Source organism: Hevea brasiliensis, chromosome 16 (assembly GCF_030052815.1).
Source record: "Hevea brasiliensis isolate MT/VB/25A 57/8 chromosome 16, ASM3005281v1, whole genome shotgun sequence".
NCBI classification, from domain to species: Eukaryota; Viridiplantae; Streptophyta; class Magnoliopsida; order Malpighiales; family Euphorbiaceae; genus Hevea; species Hevea brasiliensis.
In genome coordinates, this window is record NC_079508.1 from 48,961,499 (window position 1) to 48,972,902 (window position 11,404).

The 11,404-nt window shown below is 36.5% G+C and overlaps 2 protein-coding genes and 1 long non-coding RNA gene across 4 annotated transcripts; 2 read left to right on the forward strand and 1 right to left on the reverse strand.

Annotated features, from left to right (window-relative positions):
* Positions 1-2,693: 2,693 nt before the first annotated feature.
* On the reverse strand, positions 2,694-3,434 carry LOC131174639 (uncharacterized). The gene has a single exon (XM_058138395.1). It carries the CDS (start codon positions 3,432-3,434, stop codon positions 2,694-2,696), a length of 741 nt encoding a protein of 246 aa, XP_057994378.1.
* Positions 3,435-4,238: 804 nt separating this feature from the next.
* Positions 4,239-5,824, forward strand: LOC110636017 (SKP1-interacting partner 15). Of its 2 annotated transcripts, XM_021785527.2 has the most exons (2): positions 4,239-4,579; positions 4,808-5,824. In XM_021785527.2, the coding sequence occupies exons 1-2, from the start codon at positions 4,491-4,493 to the stop codon at positions 5,673-5,675; spliced, it is 957 nt and encodes a 318-aa protein (XP_021641219.1). In that variant the 5' UTR covers positions 4,239-4,490; the 3' UTR covers positions 5,676-5,824. The 2 variants fall into 2 exon arrangements, with proteins under 2 accessions (XP_021641219.1, XP_021641218.1); XM_021785526.2 differs by having other exon boundaries at positions 4,242-5,824.
* A 3,484-nt stretch (positions 5,825-9,308) lies between these two features.
* On the forward strand, positions 9,309-10,990 carry LOC131174788 (uncharacterized). Its single transcript, XR_009145005.1, has 2 exons — positions 9,309-10,586; positions 10,870-10,990. It is a non-coding gene; the product is annotated as an uncharacterized LOC131174788 (long non-coding RNA).
* The last annotated feature ends 414 nt before the right edge of the window (positions 10,991-11,404 follow it).

Below are 11,404 nucleotides of genomic sequence, written 5' to 3' on the forward strand. Positions count from 1 at the left end.
TTTTTAGGGCTGAATTGAAGACAAAGTAAAAGAAAGAGGATTAAAATACGAGGCATACCTACGGGTTTGTGTCATCCGTTGAAGATGTGAAGTAAGTCGTGAAATTCTCGCAATTTGGACTTGAGACACTCGGGGGTGAGTGATGGGTTTGGAGACGCACTCAGGGAGTGTGTCCCGTACGAAATCATTGTTATTCTTTTCCCTTGCTTCTTTGATTTAAATTCCTAGATTTGATTCTTAGATGACACTTTTGGATTTTAATTCAATTAAACTTGTGTTTAGATCTGCAATTATGATGAACTAAATTCTTTGCTACTGTTATTGATGTAGCTTGGATTGATACTCTAATTAATTTATTAAACTAAATCAATTTTATTTTTTTAAAGTTTTATATTGTTCTTAATGCCTTTAATCATCTTTGGATGCTTGATTGGTATTTTTCTTTGATTCACACCATAAGGAATAAATACTAAGTAATCAAAGAAATGCCCTAAGATCCTACCGGAATTCTAGTACAATTTCCTTAAAATTGGTCATAAAAATGGTGTCCATTTTCTGAAATGCACCGATGTTCATAAAAAATTGGGCAAATCAATTTCTGTCGTCCATGGCTCTTTGTGACTTTCCAAAGACGAAAACAAGTAACGTTGCTGCTAAAAGAAAGCTGAGGTCGATGGTTTGGTTGGAATCACATAATAAAGCAACAAAGTCAATTTTCTCTCTTTTTCGATATCGATAAATTTTGGCATTCTTTGGGGCTACCCTTGGTTAGGACACACTCCCTAAGCACTGATGAGTTGAATGGTACTAGCGGGACAACCATTCGATGTTGGGAAGGCTTATTTTCAACTGTGTCTTCAGCTCTTCATGAACCTTTGGTCGGTTCTCCCTTTATTCTACATTGTTTTGAGTTTTGTTTGGTTTGGGGGGGTCGCCAAAAGGAGGGGAAAGTTTGGTGATGGTTTTCAGGTGATGGGTAGAGGTAGTGAGAAAGGAGGAAGGGAGAAAAGCGACAAGGGTATCGGGACAGAAAAAAAGAGGGAGGATGGGCAAATTATTGAATACTCTCCGTGTATATGCACTTCTAGGGCTGAGCAGAATTTGGTTCAAATCGAAAAATCGAACTGAATCAAGTCAATTCGGTTTAATAGATTTGATTTTAAAATTCAATCGGTTCGGTTCGATTTTACATTATAAAAATTTCGATTATTTTTGTTCGGTTCGATTTTGAAGAGAAAAAAATGGTTAAACCGAACTGACGCCCCATTCCAAATCACGTACAACAATTTCTTCATTTTTCTTGTTCCATTCCCAGCTTTTGTCTTCTTCAAACACAACATCACGGCTTGCAATGATCTTATTTGAAGTAGGATCATAAAGGCGGTAAGCCTTTGATTCTTCACTTACACCCAACAAAATGCAAGGAAAACTCTTGCTGTCCAGCTTAGTTCTTTTATTATCTGCAACATGAACATGTGAAATGCAACCAAAAACTCTAAAATACTCAACTGAAGGTTTCACCCCACTCCATGCTTCCTCGGGTGTTTGATTTTTCACTGCTAAGGTTGGACTCCGGTTCAAAACATGTGCTGCCCAATTAACAGCTTCAGGCCAAAAATTCTTTGGAATATCCTTTCCTGAAAGCATACTGCGAACCATGTTCATGATGGTCCTATTCTTCCGTTCAGCGACTCCGTTTTGTTGCGGCGAGTATGCAGCTGTTAATTGTCTATTTATACCATTAACATCACAAAAATTAGTGAAATCTTGAGATGTAAATTCCCCACCACGGTCAGTGCGCAAGCCTTGAAGAAACTGATTTGTTTCTTTTTCAACCTTAGCTTTAAATTTCTTAAAAACATCAAGAGCTTCTGACTTTTCAATCAAAAAATACACCCATAATTTTCTGCTGAAATCATCAATAAAAGTGAGCAAATACCTCTTGTTGCTGTTGGAAATTGGCGTGATTGGCCCACAAATATCAGCATGGACTAGTTGTAGAATTCGGGAAGCTCTCCAATTACTCCTTTTTGGAAATGGATCTCTGTGTTGCTTGCCCACTAGACAATCTTTGCATAGCCTTAAAGGAGTTTTGAACTGTGGTAAGCCATGAACCATGTCTTTTTGTTGAAGAAGATTCAAGCCTTGAAAGCTTAGGTGCCCATATCGATGATGCCAAAGTTGTGTTGTATCCTCAGTAATTGTGTTGAAGCAAGCAGAGTTTACAGGTTGAGTGACTGCATTGAAAAGAAACATTCGATTGGAGCACATTGTTGTGTCCATAATTAGGCCTTTTTCAGAGTGATAAACCTTGCATTTGTTATGTTGAAATAGAATGGCAAGACCCTTCTCTTGTAGTTGTCCAATGCTCGAGATTATTTTTCGAACAAAAACACACTTGTGATGATTTGTGCTATTCCATGCATTACTAATCGTATGTTGCCCTTGCCTTTGACAAGCAAGCTGGAATTGTTGCCAAGTTTCACAGAATCTCTGAAATTTGCATCAAAATCAAAGAAATATTCTTTCTTTCCACACATGTGATTACTGCACCCGGAGTCAAGAAACCATGTGTCTTCATTGTTGGCAATACCTGTAGTTGTATATGCCATCAACAACAATTCTTCTTGTCCCTCGGCAAAATTCACTTCCTTCTGCAAACATTCCCATTGAAAATGTCCAAGTTTGTGACACTAAGCATTCTTTGATTTGTCAAAATTTTGCCGGCCTCGTCCTCTTCCGCGACCACCTCGTCCACTACTGCCTCGTCCTCCATATTGATCTCCATGAGAAATTTTTAAGGCATGTTCCTCATCAATTTGCGTGCTCATACGCTGTTCATGTACAAGCAAGCTACTTTGCAGCTCATCAATGGTTAGTTTGCTTGTATCATTAGACTCTTCAATGGAACAAACAACATAATTGAATTTAGGAGTCATGGACCTTAAAATTTTCTCAACCACAGCAACATCTCTCTTGTCTTCGCCATTTGCTTTCATTTTATTAGCAATGGAAAGAGCTCGGGCAATGTATTCATTTACTGTTTCTCCATTTTTCATTTGGAGAACTTCAAACTCTTTGCGAAGAGCTTGCAACTGTGCTCGCTTAACCCGAGTTGTACCTTGATATTTCTGCTTCATTGAGTCCCATATGTCCTTTGCTGTATCCTTTTTCAGAATTGTTTCCAGAACAGAACGATCAAGTGCTTGAAACAGAAAATTCTTTGCCTTCAAATCTTTCAACTTTTGATCGTCAATGGACTTCTTTTGTACATCTGTCAGAGTCTCTCCTTCTGCTGCTGCAGGGACTCCATTCTCCACCAAACTCCAGTACTCCTTTGAACGCAGAAAATTCTCCATAAGCATTGACCAGTGATCATAATGCCCATCAAATTTTGGAATGGCTGGTTGGACAAAAGAAGACGATTCCGTCATGTTGAAAATAAGATCTCAGAAGATTGCTACTTCTAACCTCTCAAGGAGGCTCTGATACCAAATGTTAGAAAACAAAGAAAAGAAGTATAGAAGACAGATGAGAGAAAAAGATAATATATTGAATTGCAGTAGATGGCTTTATATAGCCTTATAAAAACAGCAAAAGCTAAAAATCTGTAGAATAATTCAGCAAATCAAAACAACTTGAAAATCCCTTAGCAATAGGGATTTATTGACTAAAACAAAATAGCAAATTCTAACAATTAAACCCGCCCCTTTCAAATGCCTCTTCTTTCTCTCAAAACATCCTTCTTATAGATTAACCACATCTATGAATTCGCGATTCACATCTTTACCCATATCCCAAATTGCTTATGTGCCTTATTCCTCCTCTTCTTCTTCTTTGATGATGTGCCTTCTTCATCTTAACGATTCAAATTTCATTATCGTTTTTTATTAAGTTGTATACTTGTATTGACTGGATTTTATTTTATTAAGTATTGTTAACTTTCCAGATTTGTTTGTTGAAATTTAATGTTGATTTTTCAAATTTGTTTGTTGAGATTTATTTGTGATTTTCTATGTTTATTTTGTTGAGAAAGTAGCAAGGGTGAGTTGTGTGCGATATGAGAGAGGCTTGGCTTTCTCACTAATTAATAGTGATTTAACCATGATATTAATGGTAAGGCCTAATGTGTTCTTTTTTAGAATATAAAGGATTAAATAGATAAATTTTAAAAATATAATAATTAAATTATAAATATTACTATATCATAGAAACTAAATTATAATTTATTTTTTAATAAAAGAACATTGTCTTCTGGGCCTTGAGCCTGCTTTGTATTTCTACTTGCAATGGACTTAATGCCCTCCGTTTCCTTCCCAGTAATACAACTTTTTAATCGACAAAAAAAAAAGGCGCTAACTGTATGAACTCAGACAAGGAGTCGCTCCAAAACGGCAACACCACATCCATTTTCTCTCCCATCCAATTCTTCTCTGTTGTCTCCCTCCCTTTTTTGGTGATCTGCTGCATCGCCGGTCCATCCAAAACAAATGGATTCGTCGCCGATCAACAGATTGCCCCAGGATACGCTCCACCAGATCTTCTCCTCTCTTCCGCTTCGACAAATCATGATCTGCCGGTCAGTCTGCAAGTTCTTTAATCAGATTTTGACTTCACCTTCTTTCTTGGACCTTATCTCCACCCAACCCCCTCTGCGTTTCCTTGCTCTACGGCCCCCTCACCACCATCACCACCACCACCACCACCACCGTCATCATAGCCACCTGTCGCTTCTGCCCTCCCTTCACGTTTACGACCCTGACCAAAGCCAGTGGCTCAGATTTAACCTAAGCTTTTTACCTTTCAGGTCTCCTCACCCTGTGGCATCAGCTGGTGGACTCGTTTATTTATGGGGTGACTCGCCCAACTCGACCGAGTCAAGCAAGTCGCTCGTGGTTTGCAATCCGTTGACTGGCCGATTCAAGGTGTTACCTCAGCTGGGTTCGGCCTGGTCGAGACACGGCGCTGTCCTGGTTGACTCGGCGAGCCGAGTCATGGTACTCATGGAACTCGCGGCTTTATACTTGTCAAACACGAACGCAAATTCGTGGCTAACCTTCTCTTCAAATCTCCCATCAAAACCCAGAAGCCCAATTTTAGTTTCGAACTCGGTTTTTGCTTTATGCGATGTTGGGTCTCCCTGGAGGTCCCAATGGAAGCTCTTTACTTGCAAACTCTCTAGTCTCAATTATCCCAACAACCTCAAAACCAGCAGCACATCGTCGTCCTCGTCGTCTTCATCGAATCAAAACCACTGGGTTTGCTTGGAGAAGCACGAGTGGGCGGATCTCTTCGATATCATAAAACGGCCTCGTTTGGTTCGTGGGAACGGGAATAAGCTGTTGATGGTTGGAGGTTTGAAATCGACGTTCTCGTTGAACCCATCGTGTTCGACGATATTGATATTGAGGTTGGATTTGGAGAGATTAGAATGGGAAGAGGCTGGGAGAATGCCTGTGGAGATGTACAGGTGTTTCCAGGAGTCTAGTAAGTTGAAGGTGTTTGGTGGTGGGGATAGAGTTTGTTTCTCTGCCAAGAGGGTGGGCAAATTGGCGCTATGGGTTGATTGTGGTGGAGAAAAGAATTGTTGGAGGTGGATTGATGGGGCGCCGGGGGGTGGAGATGGGCTTTGGAGGGGATTTGTGTTTGAGGCCAGACTCACTGCATTGCCTTGAATTGGTATGTCTAATATCCAATTTGAGTTGTATTTGTATTTGTATAACCTTGAGTGTTTGAATTTCATCAACTTCTTGTGTTATCATCTGGTGCGCTAATGTACTTGAGTTATCAATGAATTGTTAAGAAAAATGTTATATTTGATTTATGCTTATAAATCAATTGCATGTATTGTTCTTTGGTTGTCCTGTCTTTTGTTTCTTGGCAATTGGCCTTCTTATCCATATAGTAATAGCGGTACAAGTTTACATATGAAATTCAATAATCAGGTTGAATTTTTTGTGGCTCTATATTTGATGATTGATGAGACAAGTGAGACTGAATTTTCTTTTCTTTTCTTTCTTTTTTTTTTTTTTTGGAGTTTTGTATGCCTTCTAGGGTTTCTTTGGATTTCCATGTTATTGAAGCAATCGATTATTATTATTATTATTATTATTATTATTATTATTATTATTATTATTATTATTTTGTGTGTGATAGCTAAATCAGTGTCTAAAATTTTCTTTGCCATTCCTAAATTTAGGACTCAATACTCATCCAGTAACTTCTTTAAAAAATTTTATTGTCTCTGGCAAACTTGTTTTGTGGTTAAGCTACCATTTTGCAAGTTGCTTTGAGAAAATATAACATTTTTCATATTAATTCTCCCGTTGACAGAAGTATTTGATTTGGGACTCTTTTAAGGTTATGGTGTCTGAGCCTTTTAAACCCGTGACTTGTGTCCTCATGTCTTAGGTTTTTTTTATTGGTTCAAAGATGCTTTTAGTATACCTGTGAGTAAAATGATTGTGTCATGAGCATCATATTTGAGGAAATGCCAATGTGAATCTTGGAATTGGTCTTTCAATCAGTTTCATCTTGTGATATATCTTCTTCTTGCCACCTTGATGTTATTGTGATATTCTCGTTTGGCATGAATTGGTTTGAATCTGGTTTATTTTAAGTTGCAAAAAAGCCTTAAACTATAGAGCTCATTTTTATTTATCCTCACTTCACAAGATAAGGTTTCATCAATTTTGAAGGTGTGAATATCTGGAAATATTCAAATAAATAGAAACCGGTGAAAAATGAATACTTTGTATATGAAGTTATGATTGTCTACTAACACAATGAGGCGACAAAAAGAGAAAAAAAAAAAAAAAGGAAAATGTGATCATAAAATGACTATTCAAAGATTTTTACAACTGCATGGTTAGAGTAGTTATACCCTTATATTTGGGTTCAATAATCATGTTGATGGACAGTGAAGTTTGCCGATAGCTTTACTACATTATCTGCTATTCTCTTTTTAATCTTATGGGACTTGTTGAAGTTAGAAAAACTTATTGGGCATCTATTCCACTTTTTTGAACATTGCGAAAATGGGCAGCGCAGTTAATAAAGTGTTTCTTTGGGCTTGCACGTGGAGATAATGGTGGAATGTCATGTCAAGTATCTTGCAATAATATTTGACTTTGTACGTGCACTGATACCCAAGTCAAGTGAATGTGATGATGTGCAGCTGTCACGCTTTTTGGCATCTAAATATTGGGAAATGGAGTGTCATGTTTGTCCATTAAAAGAGACAATTAGAGATGAGAATTTCATTAGAATTCAAGGCGTATGTTGAGATGAGTCACTGCTTATGCCAGTCGTTTAGGCTTCAAATTCTCAAACATATGGAAATGGGGATGTGGTTAATGTTGAGATAAGTCAGTTGCCGTACTTGTGTTAATGTTGTTTATTTATTTCATCAGTGCTTTTCTTTCTCTTTTCTATTTTTCCCAATTCTTTAGTTGCATAAAATTCTAAGATGTGATTTTCTTTTGAATGTTTACTTGAGACATGTAAACAGCAATCCCTGACCAAACAGCAAGCCTAAATTTAGCCTCTCTCTCTCTCTCTCTCTCTCTCTCTCTCTCTCTCTAACGTTTCTTGATTCCAAGAATTATCAATTTTTCTAGCATCGTACAAATCCCAAAATCATATGTAATTTCCTAATTTTAGTCCCTAATGCCTTTAGTACTCCTATTTGGCCTATATCTAGGAATTTCAGTAATCATTTTTCACTATTCCAAACCTGTATCAGGCTTAGCCTCTAATGGTTGAACTCTTTTTTATCTTTCATCTTAAGCATGTTTTCTGAAACATATCCTTAAAAAAATATGAAGGCCTTAGCTCATCAAGGGTCCATGGTCTTCCTAAATCAATCTGCTTGTTCTTCTTCCTCCTCTTCTCTCTCTCTCTCTCTCTCTCTCTCTCTCTCTGGGTTGAAGGGTGGGCAAAGTAGGGGGTTTAAACTGTTAACATCCCGAATTACATGCAAGGGCCTGGGGTTGACACGGCAACACCTGATCACTGTTCTATTACTGCTAGTCCAGTGCTATCTCCTTGCACATTGTTAAAGCACAATTAGTCACGTTGTAAATAAGTATCATATTTCAGGAAGTTTTACTTGACTAGATGGCAAAATTGCAGTGGGCATGAGTAAGCACACTGACTTGGTGGAACTTGATTGTGATTTATATATGTTGCTGGCTTTTAAGGACTTTACTTCTTGAAGTTTAAACATGTGACATCCGTTTTTTATGGATTAAAAGATACCGTCATTACATTGCATCAGCATAATGCATCTGCTTGGTTTTGGCTTATGATTATGGATGTGCAACCAGCATTTTCCTTTATGTCTAGCTTATTTATGGATCAGAAATTACGCTGCAGCATGTTTTTTTTACTTCATGATTATATATATGTATATATATTGGTTGCTTATTGGCTTTATTGATTAGTTGAAATAGTATTTAGTTTGCTATTTTCTCATTTCATGTTACAAAAATACTAAGACGGCTGAAACCATATGTTCATATCTGGTGTTTTGTTTTGACTGCTCCCCTCCACACACACACACACACACACACACACTGTTCATACTTGGGAACTGGCAATCGTCTAGAAACTTATCCAAGACCAAGATTAAGGGGGGTGTTTGGTTTACCTGTTAGGTGCAGCTGATAGCTGATGGACTAAACAGGCAAATTATAGTGTTTGGCAAGTTTAAAAAAATAGAGCTGATAGTTGATGGGCAACTGATATGATTTCCATCAGCTGCAGTTTCATCAGCTGATATCTGATTTAGTTTTATTTTTTATTTTGATCATATTATTCTTTTTTATTTAACTTGAAAATTAATATTATTAATATTTTTATTTTTTATTTGTAATTTTAACATTTTAATTAATGTATTTTAACTTTGTTAAAATATTTTTTATTAATAACATAAAATATAAAATATTTATTTATATCTAAAAATTTAAAATTAATTATAAATTTTTCTATTAACAATAATAATTATTTTATTATTTCAATAATAAAATAAATGATATAATATAATAGATTAATAATTATATATTTATTTAAATAATATAATATATTAATTTAATAATTATATATTTAATTTAATAATATAATAAATAATATAATATAATAAATTTATAATTTTATATTTATTTAAAAATTAAATAAATTATATGATATATACCCTTATTAGTCATTTCACATATTAACAGCAACAGCTAAATATAATTTTATCAAATACTTAACATAAAACAGTTATCATCAGCTATCAGCTATCAGCTAACAGTAACAGCTATCAGCTAACAGCTATCAATTGTATTTAATAGTTAAACTAAACAGTCCCTAAGTCTTATAATTTCTTCATCTGAGATACAGAACATGTATCCTCAATGGAAAAAAAATGTATCCTATATGGTATGATGCATTTGGCTAAGTGTGATACCCATGAAAAAATTTATAAAATCTGTCTGGTTGGAAAGACTTGAGAAATCATTTTCACTTCACTATACTGGAAAAGAGAACTTGTTTGTGTAGGTTTTCAGTGTTTTATCTTAAACCTGTCGTTGCCAGGTCTTATATCACTGGAATTTCAGAAGCTCCTTCGGTCTTCTGTAATATCATCGGCTTAGTTATATATCTAGGACTCCGTACAGAAGTAGTTGTCAAGGGCTCTGATTACCAAGTCCGACACAAAAACAATCTTAAATATTCATGTTGCCCAGTACCCCCCACCAAAAAGACAAATCAATGGCTCAGCTTGATAAACATCATTAACTCACACAGGGATAAAGGCTCCCAGAAACACTTTTTCCTTCTCCAATCTAAAATTCCCTATACTACAGTTTTTCTTTCAGCATTAGAAAATTTCCTATGCTATCAACAATCCTAAGCCATATTGGAACATTCTATACCTCTCACTAGTGAAGCTTTGTGCCTCTGAATCATAAAGTGCAGTGTAAATGTTGGATGGCATCGCATAACTCTACAAAGGAAAGAGGAAAACTCTACAGAATTTGATAGATCTGCAACCAACATCACCAATTTTGGGGATAATTTAACTAGCACCATTTAAGAAAGTCTTCATTATTGACTAGTTTCTGCTGGTCGTGTGAAACTGTTGGATCATTTATAGTTAGCTACCTGTCTGTGGCCCACTTCAACCTGATTTAAGTCCTCTTCATTTTCCATCACCATTTGATGCCTGGAAGGAAGACGAGACTTATTTTGCAAACTTTAATCAAAGCTGCATTTTGTGGGCCCCCAACAATTGCAGCTATTCTTAAAGAAATTCTTACTCTGTACAAGATCTTGCTTGAGCGTTCACCACTGGATTCCTTCCATGATGTCAAGATCAAGAACTTGAATCTCACATTCTACTTTGGTTGCCTCAAGGATTGCTTGATTGGCAGTGAATTACACAAATTTTACTCATGGGAAGGAGCATATGGAACGTAAACATGCAAATTTTCCGCGCAGGAACAAGCCTATGCGTGGTTGCAAATTTTTGCGACTATGTAGCATGAGGCTAGTTGGAATCTTCAACAGCCTGGACTGCTGTCAATAGAAGATCAGTCAAGGTACTGTCACCGTTCATCTCCTGAATGCCATGAAAATGATTACTTTCTTCTGTTGAAGTAATCATGTGCTCCTTATTTTCTTGACTTGCTGGACTCTTGAGTGGTTGCCACTTGCCACAATATATTGTGAAGACTCATTTTAATGCTGCAGTCAGATTCTCTTGCATGGTGTATGAGTTGGGTTTCCCTGTTAGGAAAGCTGATGTTTTCAGAGCTGCATTCTTGTGCTATAGGGTGCCTGTGGTTATCATTTTGTAAACCTTATGTTGTTATGTGTATATAGGTTAGCAGGCTGGTCATAGTCTACTGGATGAGTGGATGAAGACTGAGAACCAAAATTGTGCTTATAGGATGCTTGTCAGCAGGTTTCCAGAATTTGAGCAAAACTCATTCTTCTTATCGGAGATCGAGGTTCCAAAATCACAAAAAGAACTGAATAATTTAAAGCTTATATCGCAAGTTTATACCACCCCTCCCTTTAGGTACTGTGCAAATCATCATCATCTACAATAAATTCATTGAATTCATGTGTGTCATCATTACCAAATTGACATATTCGCACATCGTCTTGCGAAATCAACAATAATAATTCAAAAAATGCGCATGCAAAACAGTCACAATAACGGGGCAGAACGTATCAGGGATTAATTTTTTAGTTTCGCTATATATTTCAAATACCCAATTAAAAATTACCCTAATTTATTCCCCAAAAAGGGTGTATTTAGGTAGGCTTTGACGGTGAGTTGAGATGGAGAATAGGGCCTAGTGGGCAAATTCCGGAAAGAGTATATTACTTGTCGAAAAAGTGTCGAGAATCC